This window comes from Astatotilapia calliptera, chromosome 2 (genome assembly GCF_900246225.1).
Source record: "Astatotilapia calliptera chromosome 2, fAstCal1.2, whole genome shotgun sequence".
Taxonomy (NCBI): domain Eukaryota; kingdom Metazoa; phylum Chordata; class Actinopteri; order Cichliformes; family Cichlidae; genus Astatotilapia; species Astatotilapia calliptera.
This window is the reverse complement of record NC_039303.1, coordinates 32,959,591-32,984,317: the sequence shown is the minus strand read 5'-3', so window position 1 is coordinate 32,984,317 and position 24,727 is coordinate 32,959,591. Positions and strand designations below refer to the sequence as shown.

Sequence of the window (24,727 nt, the reverse complement as noted above, 5' to 3'; positions counted from 1 at the left end):
TTTAAAAGTCATGTTTATAGAAATACTATAAAGGGGAAAAGGATAGGTGGGGTATAAGAAATGCATATATTTGTATGCATTAGAAATAGTTTATTTCTAATTTATTACCAGATATTAATGTTGTACATATCTACTTTTTTTGTGTATCTCATTTTAAATTTATAGTAAATTAATACAAGAAAGAAAATAAAAGAGATTCCTTTTCATGACATATTTTCTACTTCACATTTTCTCAAATACATCATCCATATCCCCATCCTTCATTTTACTTTCTGGGTGTTTTCCTATAAATGTATCTACTAATTCTATTATTTACATCAGAGGGATTTAGGTTTTTTTTCTGCCGTTCGATATGTTCTTCAGTGAGTCAATAATTCTCAATTAAGACTGAAGGGAGTTTTCTTCCCCAATATAATTTCATTGTGCCTTTAAATATTCTACAAACTTAAAAACTTCTAGTCAAAAATCTATTTAAAAATGTATACTGCATGCAATTTCTCCAGCACAGAAAACCTGAGCTTGGCATAATCAAGAACATGGACAGGTACTTGTATATATAACTTTTCTATTCTAACTAAGCACTCAATGCACTTCCTTACTACCAGCCTCATTCATTCACACACACACACACACACACACACACACACACACACACGCTTTTGTAAACCGATCATTCACACACACTCCTGGATGCTTCATGGAGACTAAAGAAAACTGAAGATCAAGCTACCGACCTTCTGATTGGTAGACGACCCGGTCTACCCTCCTGAGCCACAGCCGCTGCTGATGAGGTTGTTTGTTTTTTATAGCTGCATTATTATGCTTTTTTGATGCCTTGTTTATCTGAATATTTAACTTACTTGTAATGACTCTTATCCATCTTTTTTTTTCTTGTTCTTTCTTTCGTTTGTTTGTCTGTATTGCTTGGGGATCTAAACATTTTTTTGTCTAATTACAGCCCATAAAAACTTTAAAACCTTAATAAAAAGGAAAACAATAATTAAAAAAGGGCAAACAGAGCAAATACACCCAAATAAAGACTGAGAATAGACATTTAGAGCATTTTTTTAATTGATTTTAAACAGACATTTTTCATATTATACCCTGAATATGTCCTCACTGACCTGGTTATAGGACAATTGCATCGGTGAGGAGGGAGGCCCTGTTTACTGTGGCTGGTTTTGGTTTCCTGCCCAGCTGAAATGGATTATAGTCCTAAATTGCTACCTGGAGCTTTTTATCGTATTTAAACTTCATTATAACAAACAAAATATTTATAAACATGTAGCCTGTGCTTGTTAGTGGTTTGTGAAGATAATTGCGCTAAATTGTGATGTTTTATTTATGCTCACATATTTTGCTGGCAGCAGTAATCTTTTTCTCTTTTTTTTTCTTGCTGTGGTTCACGGCTGCTGAGGGTGAAGGAGACAAAGGTAAGTAAACACACGGTGGGCACTCACCAGCTTTCCCGTATCACTGCCTTTCCATGTGGTGATGGCGAGCTCCAGCAGGTCAATGTCCAGGACACACACGTAGTCTGTGTGACACAAACACGCGGTGGTTTTATTAGGAAACTGCTTATTTTGTAGTCATTTCAACACATTTTTTTGTTTATTTTACTAACAATAACTGCGGGACAGGCCCTTAAACTGGCAAACCAGTTTTCAGAATGCCTGTTTTTGGAAAAAGTACATATTAAGTAACCTTTCTATTGGCCATTCAGCTTCCCAATATTATAGTGGATGTAGCTGTTCTTTTCAGCATAAAGATGACCTTTTAGGCCCAGTTCCAGTCATATTTTTATTTTCTATTCTTGGACCCTACTGGAGCATAATTAACAGTTCAAAATCTTAATCTTTATGTTAAACTGAGCTTCAATAAAGAAACAAACCATTTTAACCCCCTTTTCCACCCTTCAAGATTACTTTCTTCTGATTGGCTGAGGGTACTACCTCCCTTTAACATCATACAGAGCTCACACATACTCTTTTGTGATCCACCACTTTAAAGGCCAAAACCATTCAGAGGGTGGTAAATTACTCTTAAACAGCTCTAATATCAGTCTCACAGGCCTCATGTTAAAAATACTAGACCGCCAAACTTGGGATAACCATTTTCACTGTTCAGTCATCTGTCATTCTGAACAGCATGGCCAATGATTCGGTCCCCTGTTAGTTTCTGATATCGCAAGACACTGATTAGTTTAATGCATGCAAGATAAGAAAAGAAAATGCTACTTCTCATCTAAGCTTCACTGGAGTTCCTCAGCACACAGTCCTGAATAACTCTAACAGATAAAATCCAAAAAGGAAACCCAAACCAAACCCCTGTTTTTACACAGCTCCAAAAGGCATCTGAAGTACCTTACCTCTCCTCAAGTCCACTGTTTCAGTCTCACATTTGTCAGAGAGGTAGAGAGCAGAATCATCCAGGATGAATCTGACCGCAACATAACAAAAATGAACAAAGGTCTCCCAACGATTCATACACTGTGACAAAAACTGACAGCGACATTTTTGATTATCGTTTTAATGGACAATCTTTATGTCGAGTACCTGAGGTGGAAGGTGGCAGTGTCAACAATGATATTACTGGACAGAGAGAAGGACTCCGCTGTGAATAACACTCGCAGGGGCAGATACAGGGGTCTGAGAAACAAGATATGAAACAAGGGTGTAAAACGAGAAAAAACAAAAACAAAATCCATGCCCACATTATTTTACAAAACCTCTCTTTTGGGTGTATACCTATAGTCAACAGCACAGGTAGCGAGGTGCGTGTGGAGGACAGTGATGACGGCCGGCGCGGTGTATCCCAGAATAGGATCGTCGATGACATCCAGGAAGTCAACCAGCTGGAACAGTTTGCAGGTCATGAAGTAAATTTAGACTTTATCCACTTTATTTGACTTCTTTGTGTAGAGTGTGCTTTTTATTTTTCTCTTCAGTCCAAATGGTTTAACTACCGGTTTAATTACCACATTTACACGTTCTGCAGGATAAAGCTCATTATAGTTATGTAATTTTCCATCTTAAATCATATTTTTTTCCTGTCTACGGTGTAACAACATATACTTATTTATTATTTCTGGGAGCAAAAAGTTGTTTTTGGCAGAGCCGGTAATAGACTAATAGCAGCTGCCAGCACACTCGCAGCCGTTTTCAGCTGTCTGGATTTTTTATTCATTTCCTGTACAGAAACATTTGCAGTGCAATTAATCTGACCTGTATAATCAATCTGTGAAGTCCAAGGTTTTTTTTTCTTTCCCCCACACATCTCCTCTAAACCACATCTACATCAGTGATTACAGCACTTTCTAAATCACCTGCAACCTCCCTGATGCAGCAATTTAAACGTTTTTTCTTAATGTATAATCGTGAATTATATGTTAACTGCACAAGATAGTGGCTATAAAATAATAACAGCATCAGTGTTTAGACTGATGGTGCAGAAAATGAAGAAAATGAGGGCTTAATTGTGCTTCCAAAACTAGAGTAAGACAGAGCCTGTGTTTTCCTGGTAGCTATTTTCAGCCATTTTCACACAGATTAGAGAAATGCTGGATGCTGGGAGAACCAGAGTAACTGTGGAAACTCAACACAGCAAAAGAAGCGTCCTGTTGTTGTAAGAGCCAGTAAAAGCAAAGAGGGAGAGTGATAGAAGAATAAAACTCTTTCACGATGGAAGGAGCTCTGGGACTATAGCAGAGTCTAAACTGACATTTAGCTGGCATTATTTCTACTCAAGAAAGAAAAACTTGCAGTCTGAGCAGGGAATGTTTTTAGAACTGAAAGCAGTCATTTCTTTATGATAGTGTCCCAGAGGGGAGGGCAGGAGAGAAGGTGTTTACTCCAAGTACTTGGAAAAATGTCTCACTAAAAAAATAAATACAATAATAATGTGTTAGTCTAGTTTCTATTCAGTCCTTTTTAACCAGTTCAAAAAAAAAAGAAAAAAGAAATCTGTACAGATTTCTTTTTGTAGAATGTAGAATGCCAAAAACCAGCAGTGTAGGAAGAAAAAGATATTTCCTGAATTGCAAAACAGCAAATCTGACATTTTTTCTCTATGACAGCTGAAATTTCTAATCCAAATACTTCAAAATTGAATAGCAAAAACATCCATTCATTTTCTTAACGAAATGTCCAATTCAGGATTCAGGGTTGCAGCAGTGCTGGAGCCTGTCCTGCTGTCAAAGGGGTGAGATGCAGGTAGACCCTGGTCAGGTCGCCAGTCCATGGCAGGGCTAACCCAGAGAACAAGAAGACAAATTCATGCTCATTTTCACACCTGTTGCCATTTTAGAATCACCAATTAGCCTCACATGCATGTCTTTGGACTGCAAAAGGAAGCCGCACGACCTGGAGAGAACTTATTAAGGCATGCAGAGAGCATGGAAACTCCACACAAAAAGCCTACAGAAGCTTGTTTCCCCCCACAGAAAAATATATATTTTTTGCCATCCGCAAGTCAAAATTCTGACTTCCTCAGAAGTTTTTTTTTAAACATTTTAGTTTGATTTAGACAGAAAAAGATAGACAGGAAAGAGACTGGGAGGGGTAACAACACATAAAGAGCCGCAGCAAAGGCTGCTGCATGGATATGGGATATGGTCGCCTGCTTAACCAGTGAGCTAGCTCTCTAGATTTCAAATTCAGCAAAATGCTATTTTGTTTTCAGTGGCTTCCATATCAGCTAGCTGGTGGATTCAGACTGAGGACCTTTTTGCTGTTAGGAGACAAACCATTGCACCGCTGTGCCTCTTTAGCGCGATTCATTCAGCTTCTTACCTGCTCGTGCCAACTGTGGTTAGTCTGCGTCATATAATGTCGCATGGTGGCACCTTGAAGGCGAAGGGCAACGAGGAACTCCTGTGAAGAGAACAAGAAATAAAAAACCAAAACAACAACAATAACAATCATCATCATCACTATCAGGTATATGAGGACATGCCTTGACATTTCTCTGAGGGTCCAGTGTGATTTTGATGGCTGTGGATAACATCTGCACCTCTCCCTCCCTGCCGCTCACACTGCTCACTCCCACCTCTGTGGGGTAGATGGTGAGGTCCAGGTGCTTTGGGGGCATGAAGCTGGGCATTTCCAACCGCTGCGGGATGGGGGTGTCCTTCAAGACAGCTGTGTTTGTGTGGCATATGAAAAAGTTAACTGCATACTTAGTGCATAACACACACCATGCTGAAACTAAATGTCTTTAAATAACACAATGCGCACCTCGATGGTAGAGCTCCACTCGTCTGCTCTCCAGACACAGGAAACTGAGATTGGGGTCATTTTGGTGCTGCGCTACACTGAATATCTTCCCCCCTTCCAGATCAAGCACGAGCTCTCCGTGACTCTGGTCCTCCTGAATCAATAACATCAGTGTCAGCAGAACAATACATGACGGATACACAGTTAACAATTGAAAAGCATTTTACACATCTTCATGATAATAGTAACTATGAATAGATTTCGATAAATACATTCATTAACATGTGGTTGGATATCTGATTACAACTACTTTATAGTCATTAAATCTTCATCTCCTGACTTGAAAGGCTAAAATTAAGAAGTTCCAACACATTGTAGTTTAAGAGAAACAATCTTGGAAGGTTTTAATAATTAGTATCTGATGCAGTTAAAATCCACAAAATTCACTGTCTTCTGGCCACCTTCTTGTCTGTCCTGGCTTGGAGGCGACCCTTCCCGATAATCACAGTGAGGGAGAGAAGGCTCAGATTGTGGTTGGGACGAGGAGCCATCGGATGCGACTTTCCAGATGATTCACTGGCCAAGTAGTACTGACACTCGTCCTCTTCTGAGTCAGAGTCTACAGCAGAGAGAGAGCATGAGAGAAGACGAAGGAAAAAACATTTTGTCTGTTTAATTTTAGTCATCAGTGAAGGAAAAATTCTCCAAACATAATAAAATACTTAATATAAGATGACCTGAGAGGTTATTATGTCTAATAAATCTACAATATGTTCAAGTTTTCCATCAAATGAGCCAAACTTACCCAGTCTAAAGGCCGACTTGCAGAGCTGGAACTCGTCCTGGTGATGGCGACTGTGGTCGGGGCTGTGGGCTGAGGGGGGAGGAGGCGGGGGAGGCTCCCACATCAACAGATCATTATTGATCCTTGTGGACAGAGGGACGGGTGAGGGGAAATTACTTTTAGTTCTGAGGCAGGATTTAAGACCAAAATAAGGATGAAAATAGGAACAAAGCTGGAAGAGGTATTAATATAACGAGCAAAGTCCGTTTGACACGAGCACCTCAAAGACGGAGAATTGCGTTAACAGTACAGCTCCGAGACGCTCAGAGGGAAATGAAGGAGCTCGTTCTGGGTTATGTGGTGGAAGAAATACTAGCAGTATGAACTCGCTACACAATCAGCTAAAGTCAGTACACTCGGGCTGGACTCCCTCTGCACATATAACCAGCGCTCATGAGCAAACTGTAGGAGCAAGTTTATCTCTGGTGATGCAAAACTTTAATGAGTTACGTTCATCTATAAGTAATGATGCAACATAATTTTTTATCAGCAGTAATATGTTATGTATTAAGTTACTTTTAAATGTATCCAGCACTGGACACTATTAACACCTAAAGCCAGCAGAATCTTTTGTGTGTCAAGACAGGTAGAGTGCATCTGTAAGACTTTATAAGAGTCGTTTGTATTTTGAATATTAAACTTAAGAGTTTAAAAAAAGTAGAGTCCATATTTTTTAAGGACACCTGGATTATTCTAAACTGGGAGGGCAAGCAGTGGTCTTGTGATACTTTTTACATACCTGTTATAGATGCTCTGGAAGGCCTGTTTGCTGGGGAGCAGGATATAAGCTAGTGGCATGCTGATGTCCACAGCACACTGACACTGAGCGACACACTGCTCCTGAAACTGACGCATCTCCTCTGGGTCGGCTGGAATCACCATCTAAAACACACAGGGAGGAGAGGTGAGGCGAGGAGGAACATGGATGGCTGAGATGGTTTATAAACTGGGATGTGTCATGTTTTTGTGTGTGTCAGCACACCTCCTCAGTCTCAAACATGGTGCGGTTGGAGGAAAAAGGAGAGCTCGTTTTGTCGTTGAATTCACAGTGACTTTCAAAGAAGGCGGCGCCAAGATCCCTGATGAGGCCCGGGTTCATGCCACTCAGACCAGCTGCTGGGCCCTGAGCCTCACCTCCACGCACACGCACTGATATCCTGTTCACAAAGACGTGAGGAAAGCTGACTATGAGTGATGAGAAAGAATAATGAAGAAAATCAGCTTTGCCTTCAGTTGTCTCACGAGTGTTGCTACTCCTCATGGTACTGAAAGAACCAGACTCCTGAACAGTGAAGTTAAAATTAAAACATGTAGTTCAGCATCTCAAATTTCGTGAATTACACATATTGTCTTTTGGCTTCTGTATCTGAAAAAAAGGGCTGGTGAATATTTGAAGAGAAGACAATTTGGTCAAAGATCTTTTAATTGACATTTTTATTATATTTTATAATCTTCCCATAGCTGAAAACACATTTATTGTGTTCTTCTGATGGTCTTCTTGAGCATCATAAGATGGAGTCTGTGACTCCTTTTATGAATCACTGATCCACTGATGATCAGAAGGACTAACCTGGGCAGAGTGTCCCGGTTCTTCCTCACTCTGATACAAGGGAAAGAGCCTCCCTCCCAGCCCTCATATGACCCTGGTGAGACACAAGACATTGGGAAATTAAACTGAGTTCTAAATATCAGACTAAAGGAATTATTAACTAAACTATAATCTTAGAAACCAAGCCGGTAAAAACACAACTTGGATGGGTACATCAATATAAAACGCCAGATATGAAAATGTCTGCATTCATTATAAAAGACACTTGTATATAACATAACTTTATGTACAGAAAGACACGGGTCTCTTTTTTTTAATATAGCGCTAATTTAAAATTAAAGTTACAGTTTATTGTTTCCAGAAGTCCCTAATAACTAAATTTAACACTAAAAGTACATCGGACTGTCTTTGCTAAACAGTGGTCAGTAATCTAGTCATCTAGCTTTGGTTCCTCCTGTCATGAATCTTCACTGAGAGGCAACAACTACTTGTGTGTGTTCCCACCGTGCAGGTCGGTGAAGGAGGCCTCCAGCAGCTGGGTGAGGCAGGGGGCCCACGGCTGTCCCGGTGTAGTCTGCTCACTTTGCAGGTCTGGGGCCTCCTGGTGCTTCAGCTCAAACTCTGTCATCTCCAACACCAAGGTTTCCTGCCGCACCGCCCTCTGAGTTGGAGGCCGACGCTTTGGGAGGGGCTGCAGATCAGGTATGGGGAAACGAAGTCTGAGGACGGCGTGAGGCGACAGGAGGGTGAAGGAGGAGCTGAGCTCGGTGCTGTGAGTCTAAGAGGACAGTAGGAGGAAAAACATGTGAACATGGATTTTAGGAAGCATTTCAACCATAGAGCTTCAGAAAGTAAAAAGTTATGACTCTGAACAAAGCTGCTAATGTTATGTTTTATCTGAATGCTTTTCTGCTCACAGTCTTTTGGAGGCTGAGCCTCAGTGGCTTGTATTACCAACATATTACTATAATTATAAACTCTATAGCCTTTAATGATGTCAAGATTAAGTATCCCCTCAGATCCAGTAACCATGAGGGATTTTTTTAACAGCAGGTCTCTCTGTATGGTCTGGACCTAAGACACGATACACAGTTCGTACTCTCTGGGTGACCTCATTTATTTTTTTCACAGAATAAATCTTTTCCACTGACCTGTACGAGTCCTGGTCCAGGCGTCTGATTGGGACAGTAGCTGAAGGCTTTGCTGAGGCTCTCCAGGCGGCTGAGGATGTCCAAATCCAGTTCGGCACTAAGCTCAGCCAGCTCCACTCGCACAACGCTGCTCCGCCGCAACACCTGCTGCTTTCCCTGCAGAAACACATGAACACACAACAGGTTAAAGAAAAAAGAAATTGTTGCTATTCTCACATCAGTTTTTGACATAATGTTTGGTTGATTACGCATGTTTATGTTTGAATAGCTAAAGTAAACTGTAAGGCTTTTAGCGGTCAATCCTTCTGAAGAGCTTCACAAAAATCTGCATATATAAATACTGGAATTGTTACAGTACAGATTTTTCAGGATACAGCTATTAAATATTAAAAAAATTACTTGAACTTTTGAATATTTTAAGACATAAAAAGTTAAAGGGTAAAGTTTTGTTTTGTCACAAATATCTAATTTTATTTAATATGACATGGAAAAAAAAAAAAGAGGGAAAATCTTTCTTAATAAAACTGTAAGAAACGCATACTTAATGCTTTTCTTTTTAAGCTATCAAAATGTCCTTCCTGGAGTTCACATTTTCATGCAACTGCTTCTTGTCCCGTGTATGATCTCCATTGCAAACACTAATTTCGGCTATGACTCTGAGTCAAACCTATACTGTTTTAACCTCAGCTGGCATTGGGAAAAATACATAGAAATCATTTTGGTGCCAATCTCTAACCATAAATATAACTTATATTTGTTTACAGTAAAACTCATTACCGAACCATTAAACCATTTCTGAAAATATTTCTGAGCACACTGTGGTTTGGTAATTAAAAGGTGAATTGCACTTTATTATCAGAAGATATACTTTTAACTTTTACTTTACCTGATACACTGCTTTTAAAATGTATATTTTGTAAACGATGATGGGTGAACAGAACAGGAAGTCTTGAACTGAATAACCACCATCAGGGTATCCTGGCTCCAATGTGAACCCAGAATAATTTGCAATTTGAGAGGCTAAGTCAGCGGACTACTCGATGGCTAAAAAGACTGGGCCGTGTGTTTAGAAACGCTTACCTTACGCAGGCGTTTTTCAGTGAGGCTGTAGTGTAACTGGGCACACGGTCTGGCTGCAGCTCCAACTGTGAACAGACCAGCTTTCTGGAACTGAAGCAGCTGAAAAGAGAAACCCACAGGAGAGTTAAGACTGGATTTGTAGTTTTTCCCTTGGGGTGGTAAAAAAGCAACAAACGTACCACTTCCAGACAATAGGGAAAGGTCATCTTAAATGTGAAGTTCTTATCTGACATTTTCAACTCTAATTTAAGTCACTTTTCCTTTATTTTACAATAACTTTAGTCTGAACAGCCATTTCTCAAAACCTTAAATATTGATGTTTGTTAAGTATTTGGATGCTCTTATGAAATAACTTACTCTGGACTGTGCAAACACTGACTTTAATGTGAATGCTTCACAAAATTAAATTCTTAGCACGGACACAAGTGTGAACACTGCCTGTTTTTGTTTAAAAGCTCGACAGACTGACAGAGAGATGATCTACCTCACAGTACTCCGGCTTTCCGTCCTCCCAGAGGCACTCTAACATCTCCAGTCTGCTGAAGGAAAGGTCAGAGGTCACAGCCCTGTTTTGGCGTCTCCCACTCCGCATCTCACAGGCGACCTGCACCGCTGCTCCTGTTAATCTGCAGTGAGAACGATAAAGAGAAACAAACTCTTGGTCTCAGTGGGAAAACTTGACCAACTGTGTGTGAATGCAATTTGAGAGAGAGGACGGAAGCAGGACCAACAAAAAGTCGGAAAGAAGGAGAAAAAAAAACCCTCCCAAAACATCTGCATCCTCCTCAATACCTACAGACTAACTTCATTAATGTTTGTAGTACTTAAGAAATATATAACTACCATCTAATGATCAATCACAAGCACCTGGTTATGAAAGTGTATTTTTCGTTGTCCTTCCATACAAAACCACAATAAAGACGATGTGTGCATTTTTTAACCTGAGATTTGAGCGTGGGCAGGCTTTGGCGAATCCGCCTCTCAGTTGATGGAAGTCTCTTTCACTGAACATGCTGTCCTTGAAGGCGGTCAGCTCCTTGAAAAACACCTTAGACACCTGAGCCAATGACGAGGCTCCGTCAGCACTGGAGGGTTGTGGATCCTCCTGCAGAAGGGTTAGAGTGAGTCCGCCAAGGGTCAGTCGCAGCAACGCGTCAGGCTTCAGCTGCTCTGCCTGGCCGCTGTGTGATCGTCCTGCAAAGATGAGAGTTCAGTATAGAGACAAAGCATGGCCAGGCTTTCTTGCTTAATATAAGGTTATAAGTAAATTTAATTTGCTTTACATTTAGTTGTCATAGTGTTAAGGCACTGCTTCTATTACTAAGTGTAATCATGACACTTGTTATATTAGACCTCCTGATTCTTCTATAGGCACAAATGCCAGGACTCCCTTATTTTAACACCATCTTCTGGCACCCTTCTCTTTTGCTGTTTCTCCCAGAAAAGTCCAGCAACTTTCTTGAAAATCTAACTTTTTTTAATGTGTACATATATATATATCAGACATGCAAGCTTTTTGTGGTCATCTAAAGTTGCAAGACTGCCCATTAAACACAGCCTACATGCAAACTTGTCAACCCAATTCAGGGTGTATGTCTGCAGGTAGACCAATTAGATGCTCCCTGACTTAGTTATTTTTACTTCACCACTTCAGCTCCTTTTATAGCAAAGGCAAAATGAAGAGTAAGACTTGAAAATACTGAAAAATCAATAACTTTGTGGCTTTTGTGAAGCTGAAAAGATTCGAGCTTCCTGAATTAATAGCAGCACATTTTTTCTGAAGTATTCAGGTAGAGCGTGAGCTTCAACCAAACTGTTCAGTCCTCTGGCCGGACAATGTACAACTGTGTACTTTCACCAAAATCATTTTACACATATCCCACCCGTCCCTCTTCCCAACATAAACCCATTACTTAGCACTCCACATTACCTCTACTGCGGCCGCTGGCCTGGGGTAGACTAGATAGACAGCCAGCAACAGGATATCTCCTGGGACAATTCATGACGCCCTGGCAGGAAAAGTCAAAGTGAGAACAAGATTTACAAATTCCTGTTTAATGCATGCTATTCTTCAACATACATAACTTTGTGCTTGCAATTGGTGCTAAAACACATTTTTGCATTTGTTAACAACTGTGAAACGCCCAAAATAAAATAAATGAAATAATTGTTTAAAAAATAAAATAAAATAAAAAAATCATACTAGATATTTTTATACTTTTCATGGCATGAGCACACAATACAAATACAGATCAACCAGAAATTTATTCTGACAGTTTTTGGACCTTAGAACAATCAGGCATCTGTTAGAAATTTAAATATGCGCGCGCACACACACACACACACTGTGTACCTGTGCAGACAGCGGCTGTGCGAAGCTGGCTAGACTGTGTGTGGAAGACTCCATGTCGCTGTCTGACAGCTCACTGCCAGAGCGGACAGATGTCACACTGCTCGTCATCCCAGCAGGACCCATAGAGTAAAACATTTCTGCAGGAAGACACATACAGACACACCGAGTGATTAATTACTGAAATGTAAACAAACACTTCTTCACGTCATGTTCCTGTAAGAAAAGGAGCAGCAGTTTTACACACCTTCAGGAATAGGACATAAAATTAAAATACCAGACTACTCTCTGTGGCTCACACAATCAAACACCAGACTGGTGTCCTGTATCTTTTTTAAATGACACTATCAAAGGAAACTGTGTATTAATTGCGAGCTAAGATATTGGGAACAAACACCATTTACTATCCCAAAATAAATCAACTCATGCTTCACAATTTACTTGGCTTTTTCTTTTTAATTAAATATGCAGATTCTTAACAGTCCTCCTGATGTTAGGATGCATTTGAAGCAGACACAGTATAAGAGGTCTTGTACTGATCCGTGTACCTCCATTCTCCATGCCGGTGACAAACGACTCGAGGTCAGGCTCAGTTTCCCACTCATCGTCTCTGGGACTGGAGCCGAGCTGCTTACCGAGGTCTTCCTCAATCATTCGCATGTCATCCGAGTCTAACGGACGACTGTGCACTCTGCCGCACTTGGTCTCTGGCTCTGGGTAATAGAGGAGCGAATATCTGATTAAAATGGTTCAAAAGAAAACAGACCATGTGTATAACCTCACATTTAGGAGGCGTTTAAAAATATCTGTGACATTATTGTTTAGCTCCAGGCTGCAGCAGGAGAAGCCAGACTAGTGTAGGTGTTTAAGGACAGAGACGTTATCACATTATGGGGCTGTACAATGTACTGCTTGAATTTGTGAGCCCGTACTACTTTATGGTTCAGAGGATCATACATTTCAGGTGCAATATTATGAGCGAGGGCAATACTTTTTAACCTACATGACCATAAAGGGGAAACAGAGAAAACTTTAATTTTAAAATCATTTATTTATGTTACTATACCCCCAATTACCTAACTATGCTTCAACCAGTCTTCTGCTTTCACCTAGAGTCAGCTGACAAAAATGGCATTCTTTAACTTATAAAGGTACAGACTATTTTAGGTCATGGCATAATCATAAAACTGGCCATGAATTAGTTTATATCACACTGCCCGTTTTTCTGTACCAGTGTCTATACAGAGGGCTGCCAGCAGGTCTGTCAGATGGGTTATTTGATCAGGAGACAGCAGCATGTGGACACAGCCCACTTTCCCATCCAACTCCAGCTAAGAATCGGAGAGAAAGAAAAGAGAGAGAAGTCAGCCTGAGACAGTAGTTGTGTTTTTGCATTTCTTGGTGTGCATGAGAGAGCTTCGTGCACCTTTGGTCCGGGCAGCATGTCGTTTTGTTTGATCTTGACGGTGGTCTCAATGAAACCGGAGGAGCTTCCTATAAGGAGCGGCTGAGATAGAGGGGCAACTTGTGGCTTGGCCTTCTCCTCTTCCTCCTCCTTCTTATCATCGTCGCCTTCACCTTCCTCTCCCTCACTAGCCATGGCTGAATCTGTGTGTTCCTCCTCAGGAGTACCCTGTCAAATGAAGACAGAGATGAAAGTCAGGAACATTTTCTTCTTCACACAATGCCACTTGTAAATTATAATTCAGTTCTAAAGAAAAAGCAGATCCACACCACTTTGTCCTCCCTAGGTATCACATACCATTATTATGGAAGTTGTACTTTAATACATTATTTTCTGACAACACTTCACATAAGAAAAGACAAATCATCCTGTTTGTAAAGCTGTGAAGTCAGACATTTTTAAAAAGCTGCAGACTTTCTCCAGTCAGATTGTCTGAACTGATCTTATAGTCTCAGTTTAAACATCAGCAGATCATGTCTGTGTCATATCTGCAACGTGTCCCCAAAGCTGTCCACATTTGTTAGTCTGATTACTTGTATTCCAAATGAAAACTAAAAATGTTGCAAAAAAAAATATCTAAAGGTAAAAGAAATAAAGAAAATAAAATAGAAAAGATACAGAAATCTGAGGCAGCGTGGTCTCCATCACCTGTACTATGCCATTGCTATCATAGAACAGCTGAACAGCGCTCAGCTGGAGGATCTTGTGCAGGAAGGCGGGTGGCTGGTGGATGTCGACAGGCACGGCAGTCTGGCTGGCTGGATCGCGCACTGCCTCGTCGAAATACTCCAGCCTGGAACAACATGGCAAAATCAGAAATGTACACCATTTATTGCTAACAGCAAATTTAAGTGAGAAGAAAATAACGGTGGAAACAGAGGAAGACATTACACTTGCAAACTGGTTTCAATGTGACAAAACACCAGTCGTGTAATTAATGGTATGCTGATAACCAACGTAATATTCTGACCAGAAATACACACTTACACGATCAGTGCCTTCAGCACCAGGACAGCTGAAGCAGAAGCTCCTGTTTAACAAACACTGCATGTGTAACATGCCTCACTTGACCTGAATCAGTTCTGCCCTTGTGGCCTCTGATCACAGATCAGCAAAACTCAACCTGTGCAGCTTTGTCAATATGCCAGGACAACAGAGAGTCATCAGTCTCACAGCAAAATGCCAATAACGTCATGACATATGAGGGACACAGAAAGACGTGTGCAGGGCATTGAGGTTTAAAAAAAATGAGCATACTGTAATCCAAGTCTATTTAAAGTAATCTTTACCTTCCTTTTCAGATAATAACTTGCGATTGTCAAAAAAATATTAGCAACTATAGTTTAAATAATTTAAAAAGTATCCTGATGCATTCTCAATCATCCAGGAAAGTAAATCTCCAAAAGTTGAATCTATTCATCTGGACGTAGCGTTGTCGAGACTGAAGAAGTCACTTGGATGAGTGACGAAACGTTTCTCCCACAAAAACGCTACGTCCAGATGAACAGATTCAACTTTTGGAAATTTAAAAAGTACTGTGATTTATCCCATTTAAAGTCCAGCCAGCCTAAAAGTAGCCTGAGAGCTAAAAACACTTTCTTGATTATGACAACTTACATCCTCTCCTGTCTTCTTAGGCTTGGATTAAGGATTTTTTAAAGTTATAAGATCTATCTGAAAATAAAAAATTGGGGGTCATTTGTAATAATAAAACAGAAAGAGTATTTTATGCTTTAAACTAGGTTTAGTGCATTTTATTTAACCATGCTTGACTACTGCAGTTGGAAATGGTTCCAATGTTATGTCAACAATGCAGCACGAATACATCAAACTATTAGGAACAGCTCTCTCTATATATAATTCTGGTGTTTCATACGCAGCATCAGTCACTCATTAGTGTCCATAGTCATCAATGAATGTCACGGTCACAGACACTCTATTATTGACAACACCTCAAGCACAGGCTGCAGTTATCTGTAGCCACTGTTCAGCCGAATACTGGTAATGTTACAGTTAGATAGAAGGTTAAAATATGACACTATTGGTGAACACATTTGGAGCTTTCTTGAAGCTGCGGATTATGATCATAGGGCCTGATTTCTGACTTCTGTGGGGAATCTTTGTAGAACCTACGACGTAACTCTGGAAGCGGCCGACGCTGTTGCCACCACTTATCCTTGTGCTGGTGCACTATGTGTTAATAACCTTGTGGTTGTGTCCCAGTCTTTCATGTGCCTGGGCATACGCTCTTTGTTGTGGTCAGTTTTGTCCGTCAAGTTTTGCTTGTTCATTCCTCCACATCCATTCTGACCGTTTCAGCTATCACCTTCTGTGAAATTGCTGACATTTTTGAGTCCTTAAACTGGTGCTATGATTATTATTCTGTCACTGATAAATGCAAATCTAGGGAAAAAGTCGCCAGAAGTGCACAGGAGGTATCAACAGTACTGAACAGACCAATCACACCGGCTGTGTTGTACCGACACACATCAAAGTGCACGCCAGGTTACAACGTAGGGTTTCAGAGGGGTTTGCAGCTACAGCATAGCTACGGCTTAATTTTCCACTTAAGCATCAATTCCAAGTAAGCCTACTATTATTTCATTTGCAAATTTCAGGAATTTCTAGTGAACGTAAATGTAGAAAAATAAACACACAAACACATATTGCTCCCTTTAATACACTGAATGAAGACAATGTGACTCTAAAAGGCAAGTAAAGTTACTGTCAGATGAACTACTGAAGCACAAGTTATACATTTATGTGTTTAAAAGTGTTTCCATTACTACTGGAAATGTTGTTACTACTCTAACTGTAGTATCAATGAGGCTGTAACTGTAAGTATGTAAAATAACCTTCAGTGAAAACCAGGTCTAGTTTTTCCTGTTTGCAGCTCATATTCCGTTAGGAAAAAGGAAGCAGGAACTCACCTTTTAATGTGCACTTCTAAGGCAACGCCTGTTTCCAGGTCCAAGGGCTGGTGCTCGATGCGGACGATAGTGTCTAGAAAGGTGACTTTAATGCGACGAAGGACTGAAAAACAGACGACAAAACAGATATGCAAAGATTCATTAGCACCGATCTCTTACATGAGTTCTGCTTTGCTCTGAATGGTGGGATCTAATATGTACATTAACAGTGTCTCTACTGTCTCCCTGAAGTACATCTGCTTAATCAAAGCTGAATGAAGGTAAATTCTGATTTGTCAAAGTCAGAGCTAACCGTTGTAAACAAGAGGCTCTAATTCACCTCCCTTTAAAACAGTGGATATCAAACTATGGTGGAGGCCCCAGTGGTGGGGAATAAAGCCAATTCAGATGGGGCATGAACAACCATGGAAAAATGTGAAGTGTAACAAAGTTGAACTGACATGTTTTCCTGTAAGGAAATTAAAAGTTTTGGAAGCAAAAGATTTGAAGAGCAGCTTGGTGGAATTACAGAGCTGTGTGCCCAAGATGACAATATTAAGGATATGACCTCTCATTGGCATCAAAGCCAAGAGCCAAGTAAGGAACAGAAAGTACTGCCTGAAACTGATCAAACAGAGAAAGAATTACCTGTGCAAACAACAGCCTCCTTATCTGAAACATCAATCATATTTAATATGAGCAGTCACCATTGTAACAGTAAAGTAGATTATGAAAAAGAAGTAGAAGTATAATGGGGGCACTGTAAAGTTACTGTGAAATTAAAAAAAAAAAAAAAAATCCATGACCAAACATTAATGCTGTTTGATAGCACATTATAAATGTCAAACAACTCACTTGTACTGTGTAACACTATATGTATATGTATGAAGTGTTGTTCAATTATAAAAAAATAAATTAAAAAAACAGAGTAATGGTCTTGAGCCACCTTTAATGTCTATGCTTCCAAGGAGCCAGAATTTCCTCTAATTATTAAAGTGGTCTTGAGCAATAGTTCTCCAGGCCTTCTAAATGCTTGTTACTAGCAGCCTGCTTCAAAAGCACATAATTTTGAACAACACAAGAACTTGACTGTCACTAGAATCAGTAACGAGTCTTACAGAGTAATTTTCAATTCACTGTCAGTATATCCGGAAGAGATCAGGAGAGCGGTACTAATTTAAATGTTTACAGCAGGGGTGGGGAACTCCATGCCTCAAGGGCCTAGGTCAACACCCCTGAATCAAATGATTAGTTCATTACCAGGCCTCTGGAGAACTTCAAGACATGTTGAAGAGGTAATTTAGCCATTTAAATCAGCCGTGTTGGATCAAGGACGCATCTAAAACCTGTAGGACACCAGCCCTTGAGGCCTGGAGTTCCCCACCCGTGGTTTATCGCCATCACAGTTGAGAGTCATGGTTTGGGGTGCATTTGAGCTGGTGGTGTTGGAGATCTTTTCAGAATTGATGAAATTTTGAATTCAGAAAAGTACTGTGAGATTTTCATTCACCATGCAATACTATCTGGAACGCATCTGATTGGCAATAGCTTGATTTTTCATCATGACAGTGATGCCAAACATACTGACCATGTAGTAACGGCATACCTGGATAGAACCCCCCCCCATCAAATATAATCAATGAGCAAGGGTCTTGAACTCCAGGCCTCGAGGGCCGGTATCCTGCAGGTTTTAGATGTGTCCTTGATCCAACACAGCTGATTTAAATGGCTAAATGACCTCCTCAACATGTCTTGAAGTTCTCCAGAGGCCTGGAAATGAACTAATAATTTGATTCAGGTGTGTTGACCCAGGGTGCTATCTAAAACCTGCAGGACAGGTTTTAGATAGCTGACGGTATCCTTGAGGCCTGGAGTTCGAGACCCCTGCCCTAGAGCATCGACCTCAACATTATTGAAGCAGTGTGGGGTCGTCTTAAGAGAGAACAGAGCAAAAAGCCAGCCAAAGAATCACTTTGAATGTCCTTTAAGAACCCTAGACAACTATTCCTGAAAATTACTTAAAGAAATTATCAGAAAGCTTGCCTGAGAGAGTTCAGGGTGTGATGAAGAAGGTGTTCAAACCTAATATTAACCAGAGGTGTGGACTCGAGTCACATGACTTGGACTCGAGTCAGACTCGAGTCATTAATTTTATGACTTTAGACTTGACTTGAAAAAATGTTCTAAGACTTGTGACTTGACTTGGACTTTTACACCAATGACTTGGGACTTGAATTGGACTTGAACCGGTTTACTTGAAAAGACTTGATATTTTACCCCAAATATAAAATTTAACATGCATATTATATAGAGATTGAAAATGTGACGTCATTCACGGGTAGAACCGCAAAGGATTCTGGGAACTCGTGGCAAGAGGTACTAGCGCACACAGACTTTCAATTGAAGTCTGTGTGCGCAAAAATGAAAAAAAAAGAAACACAAAAATGGCAAGAAGCTGTTGTATTATTAACTACAATAGCCGGTCGCATGACAGCCACGGGAAGCCGACGGGTAAAGAGATCGGTTGTTATCGGATTACGTCGTTGAAGAGAAATTGTTCGAGCCATGTTTCCGAAGTAACAAAGAGGCGACTGGATGGTCTGGATTGCAGCCATTCAAAGATCAAATATAACGTCCCAGAACACTCCAGCTCACAGGTTAGTCTGCTCCAAGCATTTCCACAAAGGCAAGTCTGCTGTTGTAGTTAATACGTCATTTTCATAACATAATTGGTGATATAGGTTACAAGCAAGTCTGGCGCTGAACAGAAATTGTCGCGCTATGCTCCTTTATTTATTGTGCATAAATAGTGAATTGTCCTGACACAATATTGCGTTTCGCTTCTGTTATTATGGTACATTGACAAAAACATACTTTTATTCACAGGATAAAACGGGTTTTTTTGTATCACTAATTGCCCAGTACGATTACAGCATACAATATTATTGTCACTGCTACATTTCTGTGATGCTACCAGAAATTATTTCCACTACTAATTAATTATCGTTGAGCTCAAAGGTCCTATTAATAAACGGTTAAGGAATGTGTATTTATGACGACAGTTTGTGAGACTGGTAAACTTATGATACGTACGATGGTCTTTACTTTCTACACGGTGCATTTCAAGGTCCTGCACCCATCCATCGGTAAACTGTACCTGGGCTTGTTGCAGTGACCGGAAGTTACTAAACTTCATGAGTGTATGCACTCACTCCAAGAACCGTATAATTATAAATATGCATATAAATATGCTAAGATGAGATAGCTGACTTCATCTAACTAGCAAATGTTGTCCAGGCTACGTTGGTGATGCAGTTTTTTTAATATGTATGATATTTTTGTCATGCGATTTTAAAGCCGGTCCTACAACCGCATCCAAGAATAACATGCAGCTTATCTCAGAACTGTCAGTGAAAATTATTCTTGGAGCTAGGTTTAATTGAGCTGCATTTTAAAGAGGTGCAATTTCACAATTTGTGTATATTTTCTAAGTTCACTATTTTGTCATGTGTTGAGAAAAACACAGATTTTAAAATTACATGGTCTAATATTTACATTTAGCATATAACTGCAACATGCTTTTTTTCGTTTTTTTTTTTTAAAGACTCGAAAGGACTTGAAATTCAAAGTTTCAGACTTGTGACTTGACTCGGACTTTTACACCAGTGACTTGAGACTCGACTCTGACTTGCCTGACATTACTTGAGACTTGACTTGAGACTTGAGGATAAAGACTTGAGACTTACTTGAGACTTGCAAAACAATGACTTGGTCCCACCTCTGATATTAACTTTCAAACTAATTATTAATGTATTTTCCTTATATACTTTATTTTCACATATGTTTGGACGTGTTTCAATAAATAGTAGCAACTAGCATCTCACTTTCCTCACAGAATAAAAAATGAGGCGTGGCTCACTGGCCTTTTGGACAGTACTATAGGCCAAAAGAATACTTATCAGTAATGGAGTAAAGGGTAACTACATGAACAAACAACTAAATAAACATAAAAAAGAACCGCACCAATGTGGAGAAATTGTAAATTAAGGTGGCCAACTGTGAGCAGATCACAGGTTTTTAAATCTGTTCCATTTCAAATTTACCCAATATTTTTTTTTTCTCATTAGTTACACAAACCTATAAGCATGCTGGATGCAAATGAACAGATTCCCCATCTCTCACAATAATATAATCTCCTGAGTCCAGTCTGCAGGAAGCCAGAGGACGTCACTTAGCAGGGATGGGCCGCCCAGAATAGATAGAACAAGTGTGCAGTGAAACTGTTGACCTGTAGCATGCCCTATATTATATTTATGTAAACCTCCAGAATCCTGTTTTCTTTTTCTTTTCTTTTTCCAAAGAAACATCTACATCGCTGAGGAGCCTCTGATTTAGGTAACATCAGGAGGTTTGGTAAAGATGAACAAAAGCCCCTTTCAACCCCCAAAGTAGGAAATGAACCGTGGGATGATGGGTAACAGCCAGGAGTAACTGAGTAATGATAATATACAGAAGAAGGCTGTCACAGAGATGGCTTTCTATTTGGAATGAGGTGGAGGGATAATCGGGGAGATAGATCATAAATGGTTAAAAATACATAGTTTAAACTATAATTCGTTGAAATGTCAAAGCTGAGACATGTCAACACCACCATGAGGCCAGCAATGATGATTTCCCTCTTTCTTACAGAAAACAATACAAAACAACAACAAGAACTTTGGCTAGTTTTATGGTTCTTTTCCATGCAAAATAAAATATGAGAGTATCAATAAGTGTTATGTGTTTTGAAACAAAGTGAGCGTTAAAGTTCATCCCTCTGTGTGTTTATGTTGGTCACTGAACCATCTGATACACACAGTATCTGGTACACATGAAGTACAGCTTATTGTAAGTTGCAGTCAACCTACCTTAATTTCTCCCCGTCTGGCCTCGGGTGATATGTGTCACTGTTTCTTCATCTGCAAGTGTGCTAGGGTCAACTTGTGTCTGGGTTGCGTTAAGTGTATCAACAGACAATGAGCGAGACGCTTCATGCAAAAAATCTGCATGCCTGCCTTTTTTATGGACTCGACCCAACTACGCATGCGCCCTTCAGAGGACTATTACAGGAATAAGCACTGGTCAGTGGTGTCTGCACCTGTCTGTGTCTGCAACAAAGACTAATCCCCACCTTACTGCACTCGGTTTTGTTTGATGCCCCTCTCACACACACAGTGACTGGAGTGTGACTTTAAATACATGTAACACATGAAACACTCAAAGCAAAAAAGAGCAGATAAATTAGGTCAATAAAGTAAATCTAATTTTATGACTTTATATTTTTATTTGTACATTTTTATCACTTTGGTTTCTTGGGGGAAGAGGTTTCCTGGGGAATGGATGGAAAGTACTGTACTCCAAAGTGATCATAACTGTGATGGTTTGTGGGAGTTCTTGAGAACGCTTGACTTTTCCTCCGTTGCTGTGGAAGTTCTTTTGTCTGCACGCCAACTATCACATTTAGACAAGTGACAATCTGCATGCAGACAAACTGCTTTCACTCACCCGTCTCAATAGTCTGTGCAAACATCTCAAGCCCCTCCAGTGGAGCAGGGGGCTCCTCTGAAGCCTCAGGGGGGTCCTTTAGGCACTCCTGAGCCAGCTGCATGCTGGAGGTCATGCTGGACGACCAACCTTGCGAGTCCCAGCCCCCACCTGATGGCAAAAGAGGGAGCACTGAGTGATTTCTGTACTTTAGCTATTTCAGCATTGGCTATTTACCATTCTTTTAATTTCTTTTTTTTTAGTGAGATGATGTCTAAGTTACACATATGAGACAAGATTTAGCCTGAGCTAGATGTGGACCTGAAAGGATTCACAAATTAGCATCATTAGTTTAATATCTGTCAGACTCAAACATATGAAAGTATATGGCAGAATTATTGCAGTCCTTGTTCACATAAATAGTACCAAATGAATGTTTTCTTATCCTGTTTACATCTTCTGCAGTGTCCTTGAAGATAAATGATGCAATCTTAATAATTATACTGATTTTGTCAAACTGGGTTTGCACGTTAAGAAATGATAAGAACATGAGTTGCTGGCTGAGGCGTGTTCGGTGTCTCAATGAAAAGAACATATACTTTAAGCGAACTTACTGGTCCGGTACTTGGGTCGGCATGTTATCTGAAGACCAGAAACCTCTAAGGTGCAGTGATCAGTCAAGAGAGCCTGCCAAGGGATGGTCACCGTTATGCTGCTCACAAAGCCATCTACTATCTCCAGAGGGGCCCCCAGGGACTCCAAAAGCTCATTGACCGCCTGTTGTAAAGAGGAGGCAGTTAGTAAGCAGCTGCTAAGAAGTAAAAGTAAAAGAAAAAATTGAAATATGCGGTTTCACATTTGCCTCATCACTCTGGGTGTCATATAAAGCTGAGGAAGTGCATAGTTAGTGTACCATGGGCATATATATTTATGCTGAATGCAGACAGAGGTAAACCTAAACTCGTGAGCTAGTGGTGCGTTTCCTGAGAGTGGATTTCCTCGAAGAAATGTGACCTAGGCTGGGAGCCCGACGCTGGAGATTGTTGTCGAATTCAAGCGCAGTTGCGAAATAGTCGAGGGAGCACGAGTCCGACAAAAACACTTGATGGCTGCTGCTCGCGTGCCAAGATCACCTTCTCCTCACGGTTAAAAACTCACCCAAACATCGAGGTTGATATCCTTGATGACACCGCTGCCGTTGTACAAGTCCAAGCCCAGCTGATCGAGGCTCAATCGCTCCTGCAAAAAGTGACCGAGGTAGTGCTGTAAAAGGTACCGACAGGCCCGCTTCTTGATTGAGCCCGACCAGGGGAAAAACCAGCGAGACATAGGGCCAGAGAGAGCGGGGAGAGGGAGCGAAGAGGTGGTGGAGGAGAACGAGTGCGAGTACAGTCCCCTGGAAACTGCATAACAGACTAAAACAAAGTGTGCAAAAACAAGGAATGAGCCACAGCTAGCTACAAGGGGCTAAGGAAGGGGTATACCGTAACTCTAGTTCTCCCTACACAAAAACTACAAAATCCTTTGTGTCAGGACCCAAGAAGCTCCCACGATACTTTTCGAGACTTTACTCCAGCTGACGGTATCCGTCTCAACTCATATTTTCGCCCGCTTTGTGTCGAATCGCAGCGATAAGTCCTCTTCGCGTATCCCTTGTTTCGGGGTTGTTTATTGTTATCATTCGCCAACTGATGGAACGTCCGTGCGTAACTCGTCACACTGACGTAGACAAAAACCGGAAAAGGAACGTATCTATCCAGGCGCCATTTTTAGAAGGTCAGCGTTTTTATTGTAAAACACTGATTTTATATTTTTTCTTCCAGAGTTTTGAACATTTACATATAACTGTATGGAAGGCAAGGCGATATGGACGATCAGAAATCACAAATCTTATCCTTTTATAAAATGTGATATTTTTTTAAATTCCGCTTCAGTGTGTACCTTTGTATGTAAAAAATAATAAAATTGAAAAAAAGATCATTTGTGCGTTCTCCCCGATTGTCTCCATTTATTTTTCTTGCAGATCGTTTTCACTTGTTCTTTAACCTTAAAATTTGTTTTGGTTAATTAAACTGGTTGTATCTAACAAGAGTTCTGTAACTCCAAACTTATTTTTTTATAAAACTTTGTGGTTTTATCTTAACTATATTTAATATAATAAACATCACAAGTCTTAGTATCATAGGTAAGGCAAATGTACAGCATATATTAAATCTACCACCCTAAAGCAAATACAAACTTAAGGCCAGCTTCCCTCAGCTGCTCCCTTCAATAACACTTTGTCTAAACCATCTGCTCTCCCTCCATTTCACATGCTCCCACATCAGACTACTCTGTCTCCAAACTGCTCAACCCGAGCTGTCTCTGATATACAAGAAAAATAATTAATTTAAATTAGCCCAAACTTCAATCTGGACAGCCATAAAGATGTAGGAACTAAAGCAGCACTGTAAAAAGTTCCATACTATATTTTTTATGTCAACTTTTCCCACACATTTATATTTGCTTGGATAAAACTTTCTGATAAAAGTCGTCATCCATGAGCAGCACCATTGATCTATTTTTTTACCCCAATGAAACTTAACAATTTTACATCTTTCAATAAGTCACCGTTTCTCAGTTATTTAAAATATTTTGACATTT

The 24,727-nt window shown here is 40.2% G+C and overlaps 1 protein-coding gene across 1 annotated transcript in view; it reads right to left on the bottom strand.

Annotated features, from left to right (window-relative positions):
- Positions 1-23,831, bottom strand: part of atg2a (autophagy related 2A) — a 28,941-nt gene extending 5,110 nt beyond the window's left edge. The window contains exons 1-27 of the mRNA XM_026143725.1: positions 23,243-23,831; positions 22,699-22,861; positions 22,106-22,255; positions 16,583-16,685; positions 14,301-14,445; positions 13,614-13,820; positions 13,419-13,518; positions 12,736-12,900; positions 12,191-12,327; positions 11,768-11,846; positions 10,779-11,031; positions 10,322-10,463; positions 9,838-9,936; positions 8,758-8,913; positions 8,111-8,384; positions 7,628-7,700; positions 7,040-7,214; positions 6,797-6,939; positions 6,019-6,140; positions 5,675-5,832; positions 5,235-5,367; positions 4,954-5,138; positions 4,791-4,871; positions 2,748-2,854; positions 2,556-2,648; positions 2,369-2,439; positions 1,461-1,537 (exon numbers count right to left, since the gene is read on the bottom strand). Of these exons, the coding sequence (XP_025999510.1) occupies positions 1,461-1,537; positions 2,369-2,439; positions 2,556-2,648; positions 2,748-2,854; positions 4,791-4,871; positions 4,954-5,138; positions 5,235-5,367; positions 5,675-5,832; positions 6,019-6,140; positions 6,797-6,939; positions 7,040-7,214; positions 7,628-7,700; positions 8,111-8,384; positions 8,758-8,913; positions 9,838-9,936; positions 10,322-10,463; positions 10,779-11,031; positions 11,768-11,846; positions 12,191-12,327; positions 12,736-12,900; positions 13,419-13,518; positions 13,614-13,820; positions 14,301-14,445; positions 16,583-16,685; positions 22,106-22,255; positions 22,699-22,861; positions 23,243-23,413 (3,762 nt within the window). The 5' untranslated portion in view covers positions 23,414-23,831. The remainder of the gene's footprint in view (positions 1-1,460; positions 1,538-2,368; positions 2,440-2,555; positions 2,649-2,747; positions 2,855-4,790; positions 4,872-4,953; positions 5,139-5,234; positions 5,368-5,674; positions 5,833-6,018; positions 6,141-6,796; positions 6,940-7,039; positions 7,215-7,627; positions 7,701-8,110; positions 8,385-8,757; positions 8,914-9,837; positions 9,937-10,321; positions 10,464-10,778; positions 11,032-11,767; positions 11,847-12,190; positions 12,328-12,735; positions 12,901-13,418; positions 13,519-13,613; positions 13,821-14,300; positions 14,446-16,582; positions 16,686-22,105; positions 22,256-22,698; positions 22,862-23,242) is intronic.
- Between the last annotated feature and the right edge of the window lie 896 nt (positions 23,832-24,727).